Below are 14,708 nucleotides of genomic sequence, written 5' to 3'. Positions count from 1 at the left end.
CATACAGTTATAATAAAGTGTTAAGATAAAAAGAAATTTGTAGGTGAACTGTCCCTTTAAGAAAGCATAAGCTCACTTTAAGGAAAACATTACAATAAATCAAAGTATAGTTATTTCTAGTCCAGCATAATTTATCTGCAAAAGTTGGATATTTGGTTTTGAATGCAATGAAACTCAAACGTCACTACAGTTGTGGCGTGTGTAGACGAGTGTGAGACTGACCCCTCGCTGTCCAGGACATCTTTAATGCTGGCTTTAGTGATAATGGCGTCATCACACTTAAACCACTGGTCCTTGTGCTGCCGGATGAATGTGGTGTAGTGGCCGCTCTCCAACGTGCCCTGATGATTCACCACTGCGAACAGAGAATACCTGCGCGCGCACACACACACACGTCAAGTCACCTTCATTTATATAGCGCTTTTAACAATATAGATACAATATAGCACTTTCGCCTCATAAATTGCAGATTTCCGATTTCAAAATCCACGCATTTTTGTTGCAAAAAAAAAAGTCACATTTATCTTTGCAGAAAGTTGAAAAATGTTGCGTTTGCTTCACACAAGAGCCGCTTTCCGCCATTTCCCTGTTGCCATGGGAACGTTATGAAGTGACATAACATGTTGCCATGGGAACGTTACGAAGTGACGTACTCTGTTGCCATGGAAACATTATGAGTTATGAAGTGACATAACCTGTTGCCATGGGAACGTTACGAAGTGACGTACCCTGTTGCCATGGGAACGTTATGCGTTATGAAGAGACATAACCTGTTGCCATGGGAACGTTACGAAGTGATGTACCCTGTTGCCATGGGAACGTTATGAAGTGTCATAACCTGTTGCCATGGGAACGTTATAAAGTGACATAACCTGTTGCCATGGGAACGTTATAAAGTGACATAATCTGTTGCCATGGGAACGTTACGAAGCGACGTGAACATCATCGAAAAGCTGTAAAACACTTAATTTTTTTATACTTTATTTATTCATTTTTACAGAAGTTGTAGCATATTCCTTTTGTAAAGCTACAGAAGTTGTTTTGTAAGTTTGATCTGAAATAAAACTGAAATATTCCAGCACTGTCTGTGATGTATATGCTTGCCAGTGTACAAGTTGCAACGCTACTAACTTAACTACATTTTTCAGTAGCTTGGCAGTAGCTCAGTTGCTTTTTAAACAGTGTAGCTTTTCCAGTAGCTAACTACTTTTTGCAGCAAGTAGCGGTGTAGCACGAGCAAAAGCTCGACGCAAGGATATTCTACTTCTTGTTAGATTACAAACTCATTTTTTTGCCATTACCGCCACCTGTTGTTTAATCACGCGTCTTGCGGCTAACGGTTCACTGACGTACAGAAGTGGGTTGACACACCCATATTATGATTATCCATGATGGAGCAAGACGTGACGGCAGATTTGGAGGATGGAGAAACAAGTAACGTTAATAACCCATGGTTTCTTTGTCCAAGTTCAATCGGTATTTTTGAGAAAATGTTCTACACGCAATTTACGTTGGATGTATATTTTGTTCTCTCAATGTTGTAGGCTATTTGTTGCAATTTTGCACTTTTGACAAACAGTCTTGAGTGTGGTGTGCAATAAAACAATAGTCTTTGAAATCATAATTGCATTGCCTTGTTTTAAACACTAAATATTTTTTACTTAAAACATTCCTCAGTTATTTATAATATACGTTGTTCAAAAAAGCAAAAGTAGTTTCAATGTAGCTAGCTCCTTTTTGATAGTAACTTGTAGTGTTGCTAACTACTTTTCCAAACGGGTAGCTTGACCGTACGACTGTAGCTTGTCAAACTACAGTTTCAAAGTAGCTTCCCCAACACTGATGTTTGCTTATCATAAGTAATAAGAAATGACTCTTTACATTAAGGCAGAAGTCTAGTGAGATCAGGGTGTTGGGGAATCACTTTTTTTTTTTAATCAAACCGCAGTTTTTGCAAGTTCCCGCAATTTCATTGCATAAAAATCCCGCATATTCCATCATATTTTCAAAGAAAACAGGACGCATAATCAAGGATTTTTGCACGCAACAATCACATAAAAACTGGATAATACAGCAGGAGCGGATGCAGTATTTTGAGTCAGTCACTTACTTGTTATCGTTGTTTAATGAGTCCACTGGTTGCTGATACTGTCCATTCATTCGGCTCTCTTTACTACGAGACAAACAGAAAATACATTAGCTTTTCATTTGCTGAGTCACTCCACTTACTTATCCATGATGAATCCATGTCTGAATGTTGCCATCGTTGTTTACAGGCATCAGATACTGACGAACAAGGCCGTAAACTATTTTATTTATTTTTTTACTTAAAAATAAAGAAAAAAAAAAATATATATATATATATATATATATATATATTATATATATAGCCAGCCATGACACAAAACAGGCAGTAATGACACAAAGATTGTAGATATCAGTGAAAATTCACATTCCTCTATTCCAATTTGACACCACAGCTAAAACTACTAAGCTACATTTTTAAAGACAAGAAAACATTCAGTAATAAAGTAAGAACAAAATCAAATTAAAAGCACAAATACAACACAATACAAACAAATTAAAAAAACAGTGCTCTACAGCCAGGTCTACTTTCAGGTACTGAAATTTAAATTAATGTAATCAAATAAATAATACTGCATACTCTTTATATTTTCTTTGTCCTTTGCTGTTTGGTTAAAGGAGTAGTTCACTTTTGAAAAAACTTTTGCTGATAATTTACTCACCCCCATGTCATCCAAGATGTCCACGTCTTTCTTTCTTCAGTCAAAAAGAAATTAAGGTTTTTGATGAAAACATTCCAGGATTTTTCTCCATATAATGGACTTCAATGGGGACCAAATGGTTCAAGGTCCAAATGAGAGTTTCAGTGCAAACTACAAACTGTTCAAAGGGCTTTAAACGACTCCAGACGATGAATAAGGGTCTTATCAAGCGAAGCGATCGCTCATTTAATAAATACAAAGTTTAAGTTTTATAAGCTCAAATGTTCGCCTTGCTCTGTACTGTGATGCACGTTCGTGACTCTCCTGTTCGAACTCGTTCATCAAAATGAACAAATCTTTTTCGAAGTCATTGGTTCATTCAACGAATGAAATGACTCGGAAAAAGATTCGTTCATTTTGATGAACGAGTTCGAACAGAAGAGTCAGGAAACGTGAGCAAGGCGAGCATTTGAGCTTTTTTGAAACTCTCATTTGGACCTTGAACCGTTTGGACCCCATTAAAGTCCATTATATGGAGATAAATGAAAAAAACTTAATTTCTTTTCGACTGAAGAAAGAAAGACATGGACATCTTGGATGTAAAGTATCAGCAAAAGTTTCAAAACTACTCCTTTAACATTAGGAAACGCAGACAGTAACAGGATTATTAGGATGCCGTCGCTTTAAGACATACCCAACCGTGTTTACTAGGATTGTTGTTGTTTATTGTACGTCATTGCGAGTGAATTTGTCCATTGAAGCGCAGGTGGGCGTGGAAAAGAGCTCAACTTTGCATTTGTTAGAATTGAAGAGACTGTTCCTGGCTAACGGGCGACTGACACCGTTTCATACACTCGCCAACGCGGATGTTTCCTCGCATGCGGCGCTTGGCGAGTGCATGTTTAGCAGAGCTGAGCGAGGTCGTACCTGGAGGCCATGAAGGGCGTCATGTCCAGCTCCAGAGGAAAGGACACGTAGGTGGTGATCTTACGCCGGAGCTTCGCTGAATGCTCGAACCGCTGGACACAAGGAAACAGAAGAGTGAGAGATGCAGACGAGAGAAAGGGTCTCACACACACGCAATGATTAAAACAAACACTGTGGAGTCTTTGCAACTGCACATTCTGGTCAAGAACCAGCAAAAATGTTGAATATCATACAGTACAGATGCACCGATATAAACATTGGGTCACACAGAGGATAATTATGCTAATATTATGGCCAGTAACCAATAAATGTATTGTGATGATGAATTTGCCATTGTTATTATTATTAAAAATAAATAATTAAATGAGACATGTATATAAATATGAAAAGTTCTATACTACTGAGTAAAGTAAAAAATAACGATGAAAAAATATATAAATACAGTAGTAGTATTAGTCATAATAATAATGTTGGTGAAAATTAAATTCTGCCATCAAAACTTTGCTTTAAAAAGTTCACCGGAATATAAAATTGTAATATTTTTATATGTAGCTATTCATATTACACTAAAAAAATTTTGTTTAAGATTTATACTTTCAATTAATAGTAAAATCCCATCAAATTGAATTTAATTGCTTACATATTTTATTCATATTATAAATGAGTAAAAGGTTAATAAAACAGTTTGTATAAATCTTAATGGAATAGGGAATGGACTATTCAGTTTGTGATTCATATTCATAAATAAATAAATTAATATGTTTAAATTAAGTTAATGATTTATACAAAATGTTTTATTAAGCTTGTTTTATTATTCATATATGAATGAATTTTAAATTAGGATTTTCCATTTAAATTTGATGGAATATTACTATTAATATGTGTTATTATTAATATTCTATGTATAGAATTTGAATATTTCTATACATTTATCATTTATTATAATCAATCACACAGAATTCTGTGTATTCTGGCATCAAAATATTATAATGTACAGTATTAAAAAAATGGATATTCGTTTTGATATTGGGTAAATATTACATTTAACAGTAATCTTTATTAATAAAGATTAGTTATAATATTTTGTGATGTGTAAAAAAATACAACACAAAGATTAGTTACAATATTAATAATTATCGTTATTAAATAAAGCATTAAAACACAAAAATGTAAGAAATAAGCATGCACGATTAAATATTCCATATACATCAAAAATGGGCTGATACTAATTAAAAATAAATGCATTAAGATTTATCAGCAAAAACACATATGCACTTTTATCTGCATCAAAAAAGAAACCAATGCGCACACACACACACTCACACACACGTACTTTGAGGTGGAAACATGCCACGATAGGAAGTCTCTTCATAGTCAGCTGCTTGGTGGACTCCTGGTAACTATGGCAACCGCTGCATTTGATCTTGGCGCTGCTCCCTAAGTGCTCGGGTCGGGTGAACCTGCAATGCAGAAGCTTGAGTCAGTGGCGCCCGGTGCGATCACAGTGTGTGTGTGTGTGTGTGTGTGTGTGCGCACCTGCGCAGGCAGTCTGTGAGTGTGGTGGCTCCGCTGGGATGACTGTCTCCGTTCACCACACTGCCGTCACTGCCCGGGCTCAGCGGCCAGAACGGGGTGGACGAACCCGGCAGGTCCAAGCTAATGTCCCAGAACGGGTCTATTGTGGTGGACACGCCGCTGCAGACACACAAAACACTGAACAATCACATCGTCTTCTAACGCACGACCTCAAATCGGCTTGATTTGATAGATGCATTTGCACTTAAATAATCAAGAAACGGCAGGAATGTGCAAGATGCAATACCTCTGTTGAACACAAGGTGGCGTTGGGGAGCATTTATTTAGAGAAAACAAGATGCATAGACACTGGCTCTATTCCAAAGCCTAGTGAGTGGTCTATGTTGGGAGCAGATTTAATCAAATATATGTCTTTTTACAGAGCAAAATTAACAAAACACTTATCATGAGACTTTAATTATGTAAATGAAATGTAAAACTGCCTACATAAAAAAAGCTTACTAAAACAGATGCAGAGCTCCTATATTGTGCTTTTTTACATGTTCATCTTTCTTCAGTGCGTAATGTTGCTGTTTGAGAGTGAAAAATCTCTGCAAAGTGTTTCTGAACTCCTGAAACGCCTCCATTGTAGTCTTCAGTTTCTTCCGGGAATGAACACGTCACAGTATTCCTCATTATAATAATTAATGGGCAGAATAAAGGGGCGGGGCCTGGTTGAGTGAGTTAGTAGGGTGTTAAACTGGCGGTTAAGGAAAGGGGCGGGGCATTTCCCAAACACACTCAGCGCTCGACCAATCACAACACACTGCTCCAGCCGACCAATCAGAGCGCAGTGTGCTTTTCAGAAGGAGGGGCTTCATAGAGACAGGAAGTAAACAGAGCGTTCCTGACAGACTGGGGAAGAGAGGAGCCGCAACAATGGAGAATATGAGGAGAATAATGTGTTTTTGAACATTCAAACATACAAACTTATTGCAGTAAAGCCCAAAAACGACATCAAGACTTTAAAAAGGACACAAAACCAATTTTCCTGGCGTTCTTGCATGAGATAAAACATTACTTCACTACAATTTCTTCCTCTCTTAACCCAAAAGCACTCAAAACATGTAAAATTTGTAAGTCCTACAAACTTTTTACTTTATTAAATGTTTAGATTTATTTTCATCTATGTATTGCCCTCTTTTTATTTTTTATTTTCCCTTTTATTTTTTTGTTATTATGTTGTTTTACTCTGTAAACTGAATGTTTAAAAAAAGCATTAAAAGTAAAAAAAAAAAGGGACTTGCATATATCAACATTCAATTCAATGTGTCAATTAATGCAAGAACGGTTGACAGATGTTCACTCGCCTCGTTTCATCTCACACACACACACACACACACACACACACACACACACACACACACACACACACACACTGTGCTGTATATGTGGTCTTACTGGCAGACTTGGCAGGTGACGTCAGACTGCAGGCCTCCTGTGAAGATTTGGTCAATGATGCAGTTGCAGTGGTTTGGGTTGTTGGCTTTTTTCCCATTATCATCTCCTTAGCGGACATGGAAGCAGCATATGAACACACACACACACACACACACAGAGAGAGAGAAGGTCTGATTAGAAAGCAGCGCTCGGACTGCTGCAGAAACACCCCTCCCTTTGCTTCCACACTGCAGGAGAGAGTGAGATCCGTCTACCGACTCTACATCTATAACCTCTCGCTTTCATTGGTCCGCTCTTCCGCCCACCGACTCCGACCTCGGTGCGTACACTGCGACAAGACTCTCTCCTTCGCTCTCGCACATGCGCGCGCTCAGAGTCCAATCAATATTTAAAGCAGGAAATGTTTCATCCTACAGTCACGAATCTGCACATGAATAACAATTAGACCTTACATGAGAAGCGCTGACGTACTATAAAGCTAGCGGTGCTGGGAACGATCTGTATTAAATCTGCATGCCATCAGACTGATGATCCAGAAAAAACATGTGGGACGTTAAAGGCAGAGCTGACCGAATAATAGGAATAACACCGATTATCACACCGCAAACGCTGCCATTTCAGCAAATAAACGCGTGGAAACGGCTAAATAAAAGCGTTTTTTAATCTTATTAAACACTATTTTTTATTTTACAGTATTTTTAAACATTGCATTCTTTGATAAATCTTATTTCATAGTTTTATTTAGTAGTAATACTAATAATAACATAATAAAAACAATAGTTTCGATTATTATTATTATTATTATTTTAGTCGTTAACACTTTCACCATCATAACATTGTTTTAATCCTCTGGGGTTGTTCGGCCCAAATGGACCCGAAGAATTTAAATAATTTTTTTTTTAAATCACAGCTTCCTCTGAATGGTCCGAAATTTGGCGACTTTGTTGGTATTTGGTATTTGAACACACAAAAAAAATTGGGGACAGGATGTGAATAGTCTAAGTGGTTGTAAAAAAATAGTCACGCTTGGGGTGTTCGGGTCCAAATGGACCCGCATGGAAAATGAATGGGAAATTGGCAAAAATGTGAAAATACTGAGCTTTTTTGTGCGTACAATCTACAAATCAGCCACGATCTTGAAAAAAAGCACAACAGTGAAGGGGTGAATCTATAAAACATCAAAAGTACAAAACAGACACATCCAGATACACACAAACACACACCAAAAAAATTCAGATTATACATGTGTTTTGCATTTTTAAAATGCTCAGTTTGTCCACCAGATGGCATCCATCTCATTTCAAAAATTGCTTTTATGAGGCCTAGGCTTGACTCTAAAATGAAATACAGCTTTAAAAAAAAATAAACATTTTTTCAAAAAATTTTAAAATATTTTTTCTATTACGTTCAATGGGGGGAAATTTTGTCATAAGTATTGCATTAATACTAATTATAATTTTTTTTTTTTTGAAATTTTCTCAAAACACCAAAAAAGAAAAGAAAAAATATTGTAAAAAACGAGTAAAAAAAAAAAATTTTTTTTAAAATATGAATTCCGCCCTTTGGGTCCATTAATTGGACACAGCAACACCGGCTCCACCAATAGAGGTGGGCTTTATGTTTGTCCAGCCAATAGCAGATAATGTACATCTTCACCCGCCTGAAATGCATTTCTGTTCCGGCTCGTCTTGCTTTCCGACAGCAGATTAGCCCTAAAATACAGCTGTCGCCGCTAACACACACCATGCAGCGTTACATCATCATCTTTCCTGCTCTAAACCACACATTTCATCTGAAAAGCAGCCAGGTGGAACGGATATAATTAGCTGCGTTTCAATCAATTCACCGGTCGCAGGGAGTTTGATTGACAGGCGTCCTGACCAATCATGATCCGCCATTTTTGTCGGACAAAGCAGTCAGGAGAGTTAGTAGATTAACAACATTTCTTCTGATGTTCATTCATGTCTGTTTGAAGCTATAAATTAACTAGAAGGAATTAAATTAAAACCGAAAAAAATTAATCTGTCAGACGCATTAAAGAGAAACAAAACAGTATTTATTGTTTGCATTTCTCAAAAAAAAAAAAAAAAGCCTAAATATTAATGTTCAGACTGTTTCATATCAAAAGTAGCCTGGTCTGTCCTGTCTGTCAGTGTATTTTGAGAGGCGTGGCTTGTCGGACATAGCAACAGTAACTAAAGGGGGCGGGTCTTTGCGAAGGGTCAAATGCGCAACTTAGTTACTTGTTTCCCACCATGGCTGGGTTTAAAAAAAAAACAAAAAAACGTGAGATTAAATGCATGTTTTATTTAACATATTAAAGGTTTGGCGTGAGAGGAGCGTGGCTTGACTTGTAACTAAAAAGGGGGCGGGTCAGCTGGTAGGGCTGTGATGCGTGTGATTGGCTGCGGTACCTTTGCAGTGTCTGTGCAGCACGTCGAGCGCAGCGATCAGGAACTCGTGAGCGTCTTGCTGCTCGTATCCGGCCAGGTGTCGAGCGTGAGTCCAGACCAGGTGAAGCAGCCGGAAGGGAATGTGAGGAGAGCGGTGACCCGAGTAAAACTACCACAGAGAACCACAGACACGTGAGCGACACAATACATGATCAAAATACAGGAAAATTGTGAAATATTATTATAATATAAATCATCTGTTTTCTATGTCAATATACAGTAAAGTGTAATTTATTCCTGTGATCAAAGCATCATTACTCAGAATCACTCTAATATGAGGATCTGATGATCAAGAAACATTTATGATTATTATTATCAATATTGGAAGCTGGAAGTTGTGATGAAATGTGTTCAGGATTCTGTGATGACGAATTTCATCCGTCTCTGAAATAGAAATCTTTGGCAACATTAATAAAATCTTCTTACCGTCACTTGGTCAATTTTATGCATCTTTGCTGAAAAATGTATTAATCTCTTTCCAAAAACAAAACATTGAATGATAATGTATCACAGTTTTCCAAAATGAAGCTGGACCGCTGTTTTCAACATTAATAAAAGTCCTAAAGGTTTCTTAAGCAGCGGATCCTCATATTAGAGTGATTTCTGAAGGATCATGTGACACTGAACTGCTCAAAAGAGTTTTTGCTTGATAATCGATTACTCTGGCTGTGTTGTGCTGTGTGTGTGTGTGTGTGTGTGTGTGTGTGTGTGTCTGAGTCAGTGTGTGAGTGAGTGTGTATGAGTGTGAATGAGTGAGTATGAGTTTGAATAAGTGTGTGAGTGAGTGTGTACGAGTATGAATGAGTGATTGAGTGTGTGTATGAGTGTGAATGAGCGAGTATGAGTATACACTCACTCACACACTTATTCATACTCATACACACACTCATACTCGCTCATTTGAGTATGAATGAGTGACTGATTGAGTGAGTGTGTGTGTGTGTGTGTCTGTGAGTGAGTGTGTGAGAGAGTGTGTGAGAGAGTGTATGAGTGTGAGTAATTGTGAGTGAGTGAGTGTGAGAGTGAGTGTGTGTGTGTATGAGTGTGAGTGAGCGAGTGAGTGTGTGTGTGTGTGTGTATATGAGTGAGTGAGTGTGTATGAGTGAGTGAGTGAGTGTGTGTGTGTGTATGAGAGAGAGTGAGTGAGTGAGTGTATGAGTGTGAGTAATTGTGAGTGAGTGAGTGTGAGAGTGAGTGTGAGAGTGAGTGTGAGTGAGCGAGTGAGTGTGTGTGTGTGTATGAGAGAGAGTGAGTGAGTGAGTGTATGAGTGTGTATGAGTGTGACTGTGTGTGTATATGAGTTTGAGTGTGTGTGTATGAGTGTGAGTAAGTGTGAGAGTGAATGAGTGAGTGTGTGTGTATGAGTGAGTGAGTGAGTGTGTGTGTGTGTATGAGAGAGAGTGAGTGAGTGAGTGTATGAGTGTGAGTAATTGTGAGTGAGTGAGTGTGAGAGTGAGTGTGTGTATGAGTGTGAGTGAGCGAGTGAGTGTGTGTGTGTGTGTATGAGTGAGTGAGTGTGTATGAGTGAGTGAGTGAGTGAGTGTATGAGTGTGTATGAGTGTGACTGTGTGTGTATGAGTTTGAGTGTGTGTGTATGAGTGTGAGTAAGTGTGAGAGTGAGTGTGTATGAGTGAGTGTGTGTGTATGAGAGAGAGTGAGTGAGTGAGTGTATGAGTGTGTATGAGTGTGACTGTGTGTGTATATGAGTTTGAGTGTGTGAGTGAGTGTGTGAGTGAGTGAGTGAGTGTATGAGTGTGTGTGAGTGAGTGAGTGAGTGTGTATGAGTGTATGAGTGTGTGTGTATGAGTGTGAGTGAGCGAGTGAGTGTGTGTGTGTGTGCGTGTATGAGTGAGTGAGTGTGTATGAGTGAATGAGTGAGTGAGTGAGTGAGTGTATGAGTGTGTACGAGTGTGACTGTGTGTGTATATGAGTTTGAGTGTGTGTGTATGAGTGTGAGTAAGTGTGAGAGTGAGTGTATGAGTGAGTGAGTGTGTGTGTATGAGTGTGAGTGAGCGAGTGAGTGTGTGTGTGTGTGTATGAGTGAGTAAGTGTGAGAGTGAGTGTATGAGTGAGTGAGTGTGTGTGTATGAGAGAGAGTGAGTGAGTGAGTGAGTGAATGAGTGAGTGAGTGAGTGAGTGTATGAGTGTGTACGAGTGTGACTGTGTGTGTATATGAGTTTGAGTGTGTGTGTATGAGTGTGAGTAAGTGTGAGAGTGAGTGTATGAGTGAGTGAGTGTGTGTGTATGAGTGTGAGTGAGCGAGTGAGTGTGTGTGTGTGTGTATGAGTGAGTAAGTGTGAGAGTGAGTGTATGAGTGAGTGAGTGTGTGTGTATGAGAGAGAGTGAGTGAGTGAGTGAGTGAGTGAGTGAGTGAGTGTATGAGTGTGTACGAGTGTGACTGTGTGTGTATATGAGTTTGAGTGTGTGTGTATGAGTGTGAGTAAGTGTGAGAGTGAGTGTGTATGAGTGAATGAGTGTGTGTGTATGAGTGTGAGTGAGCGAGTGAGTGTGTGTGTGTGTGTGTATGAGTGAGTAAGTGTGAGAGTGAGTGTATGAGTGAGTGAGTGTGTGTGTATGAGAGAGAGTGAGTGAGTGAGTGAGTGAGTGAGTGAGTGAGTGAGTGTATGAGTGTGTACGAGTGTGACTGTGTGTGTATATGAGTTTGAGTGTGTGTGTATGAGTGTGAGTAAGTGTGAGAGTGAGTGTGTATGAGTGAATGAGTGTGTGTGTATGAGTGTGAGTGAGCGAGTGAGTGTGTGTGTGTGTGTGTATGAGTGAGTAAGTGTGAGAGTGAGTGTATGAGTGAGTGAGTGTGTGTGTATGAGAGAGAGTGAGTGAGTGAGTGAGTGTATGAGTGTGTATGAGTGTGACTGTGTGTGTATATGAGTTTGAGTGTGTGAGTGAGTGTGTATGAGTGTGAGTGTGTGAGTGAGTGAGTGAGTGTATGAGTGTGTGTGAGTGTGACTGTGTGTGTATATGAGTTTGAGTGTGTGAGTGAGTGTATATGAGTGTGTGTGAGTGAGTGTATATGAGTGTGTGTGAGTGAGTGTGTGTGAGTGAGTGTGAGTAAGTGTGAGAGTGAGTGTGTGTATATGAGTGTGAGTGAGTGTGTATGAGTGAGTGAGTGAGTGTATGAGTGTGACTGTGTGTGTATATGAGTTTGAGTGTGTGAGTGTGTGTATATGAGTTTGAGTGTGAGTGAGTGAGTGTGTATGTATGCGTGTCTGTGTGCAAGAGTGTGTATATATGCGAGTGCAACAGTGTGTCTGTCTGAGTGTTAGTATATATGTGTTTGTGTGTGTATGAGTGAGAGAGTTTCTGGGAGTTAGTGTGTCTGTGTGTGTCAGAGAGTTAGTATGTGTGTCTGTGTACGTGCGTTTGTGTGAGAGTGTGGGTATACATGTGTGTATGTATGTGTGTGCAATAGTGTGTCTGTTTGAGTGTTAGTTTATGTGTGTGTGAGAGAGAGTGTCTGGGAGTTAGTTAGTGTGTGTGTCTGTCTAAGTGTTATATATGTGTGTGTGTGTGTGTGTGGCTCTCACCTCCTGAAAGAGCTGAGACATTTCACACACTAGGCAAGAGTTGGACTGCATCTCACACTTGTGTCTGTCGGACAGGAAGAAATCCCTCAGCAGCGGAGTGTGTGTGAGAGCCTGAACGATGCAGTTCATAAAGCATGTGTTCCCAAGGTTTATTAAACCCCTCAATCCTGAAAGAGGAGATCGAAAGTGCAGAGAGCATTCAAATAAGGATGGACACAATAAAAGCCAATAAAAATAAGCCAAGTTATTAGTTTATAACTTATACATTTTTATTTTAAACTTACCGATATAGATTTTTATTTTATTACCAATAACTGATTATGATCATTTTACTTTTTTTGTGTAAGTAGATATAAAGTGAATAAGAAATGTGTTGCTGACATTTGTAACGCGTTTGTAACGTCACGTAATTACGTTCAAAAGGTCAAGGGCGACGTAGCCGGAAGTACAGAATCAAAATCGTCCGACATCGTTGTTTTACCTTTTAATTACTTTTTTTGTAAACGGCGTTTGAGTTAGTTTGCACATTCAACCTATGCGTTCAACTTGTAAACACTCTGACTCTGTACTTCCGGCTACGTCGCCCGTGACCTTTTGATCGTAATTACGTAATACGTGACGTTACAAACGCGCCTCACAGAATGGAGCAAGGCTAGCATTTGTCCTTAGAAAAGTTACATTTTTGAAATAAGTTTTGAAATAAGTGATCGTTTCGCTTGATAAGACCCTTATTCATCGTCTGGTGTCGTTTAAAGACATTTGAAGCTGCACTGAAACTGTCTTTTGAACCTTGAACCGTTTGGTCCCCATTGAAGTCCATTATATGGAGAAAATCCTGGAATGTTTTTATCAAAAACCTTAATTTATTTTCGACTGAGGAAAGAAAGACGTGGACATCTTGGATGACATGGGGGCGAGTAAATTATCAGCAAAAGTTTTTTCAAAAGTGAACTACTCCTTTAAAAGCGCTGTATAAATGAAGGAGACTTGACTAGAGCAAATAGTTCAAACAATCCATTTTCACAACGTAAATGGCCTCGTCTCAATCTGAAGTGCATCACCACAGAAGCTAAACCCAGCAGGCTCTCTTCTCCGTCAGATCGAGTCTCTTCCCTGCGGTGCTGACGACGGGTCACAGGCCCGTGAGCTTTGAGACGAGCGCTCACACAGGGTGGCTAAACGCCTGCCACTGGCCCGGGTCCAAACCTACAGCGCTCCGACATCTGCTGCTCACGCGTCTCAGAGGACGGGGCCAGAGCAAGTAGCCCTGCAGAAAGGCCAACTGTGTGAAAACTAGGGACGCACCAATTATTCGGCCGGAAATAGCAAAGAAAGCACTTTGGGTGCGGAATAAGTGAGAAGACGAATATATTTCTCTTTGCGCCTGAATGGTCAAATACAGACACGGTTGTCAAAATCCCCATCACACTTCTCAGGGTTCAGTTTGAGGGAGTGATGAAGGCAAGTGGAAACCTTCCAGTCTCTCTCGAATCGACTTAAACTGCAATTCATCGACTGGCCACTAGAGACCGGCAGCCTGGTGCAAAAAGTGGTATGATATTAAATGATATTAAGCCTTAAAGGAGTAGTTCACTTTTAAAAAAACTTTTGCTGATAATTTACTCGCCCCCATGTCATCCAAGATGTCCATGTCTTTCTTTCTTCAGTCGAAAAGAAATTAAGGTTTTTGATGAAAACATTCCAGGATTTTTCTCCATATAATGGACTCCAATGGGGACCAAACGGTTCAAGGTCCGAATGAGTTTCAGTGCAGCTTCAAAAGGCTTTAAACGACACCAGACGATGAATAAGGGTCTTATCAAGCGAAACGAGCAGTCATTTAAACAATAAAAATAACAAAGTTTAAGTTTTATAAGCTCAAATGCTCTCCATGCTCTGTTCTGAGCGTTCGTGACTCTCCTGTTCAAACTCGTTCCTCAAAATGAACAAATCTTATTTCGAGTCATGACTCGAAGGGTCCTACATAAGACCCTTATTCATCATCTGGTGTCATTAAAACCCTTTGAAGCTGCGCTGGAACTGTCTTTTGGACCTTGAACTGTTTGGACCCCATTGAAGTCCAT

General features: G+C 39.3%; 1 protein-coding gene across 4 annotated transcripts in view; it reads right to left on the bottom strand.

The window, feature by feature from the left end:
• usp22 (ubiquitin specific peptidase 22) overlaps positions 1–14,708 on the bottom strand; it is a 50,836-nt gene that overhangs the window by 1,933 nt on the left and 34,195 nt on the right. For 2 of the 4 annotated variants that reach the window (XM_039674327.2, XM_039674329.2), the window contains 8 exons: positions 12,625–12,791; positions 9,044–9,191; positions 6,630–6,735; positions 5,190–5,348; positions 4,987–5,113; positions 3,654–3,745; positions 2,111–2,173; positions 223–372 (listed from right to left, as the gene is read on the bottom strand). In XM_039674327.2, coding sequence (XP_039530261.1) covers positions 223–372; positions 2,111–2,173; positions 3,654–3,745; positions 4,987–5,113; positions 5,190–5,348; positions 6,630–6,735; positions 9,044–9,191; positions 12,625–12,791 — 1,012 coding nt within the window. The remainder of the gene's footprint in view (positions 1–222; positions 373–2,110; positions 2,174–3,653; positions 3,746–4,986; positions 5,114–5,189; positions 5,349–6,629; positions 6,736–9,043; positions 9,192–12,624; positions 12,792–14,708) is intronic. The other 2 variants (XM_039674328.2, XM_039674330.2) reach the window with 1 other exon arrangement.

The sequence above is a fragment of the Pimephales promelas genome, chromosome 17 (genome assembly GCF_988280905.1).
Source record: "Pimephales promelas chromosome 17, fPimPro1.hap1.1, whole genome shotgun sequence".
Classification (NCBI taxonomy): Eukaryota; Metazoa; Chordata; class Actinopteri; order Cypriniformes; family Leuciscidae; genus Pimephales; species Pimephales promelas.
The sequence above is the reverse complement of the archived record's forward strand: the minus strand, read 5'-3'. Positions and strand labels throughout refer to the sequence as shown.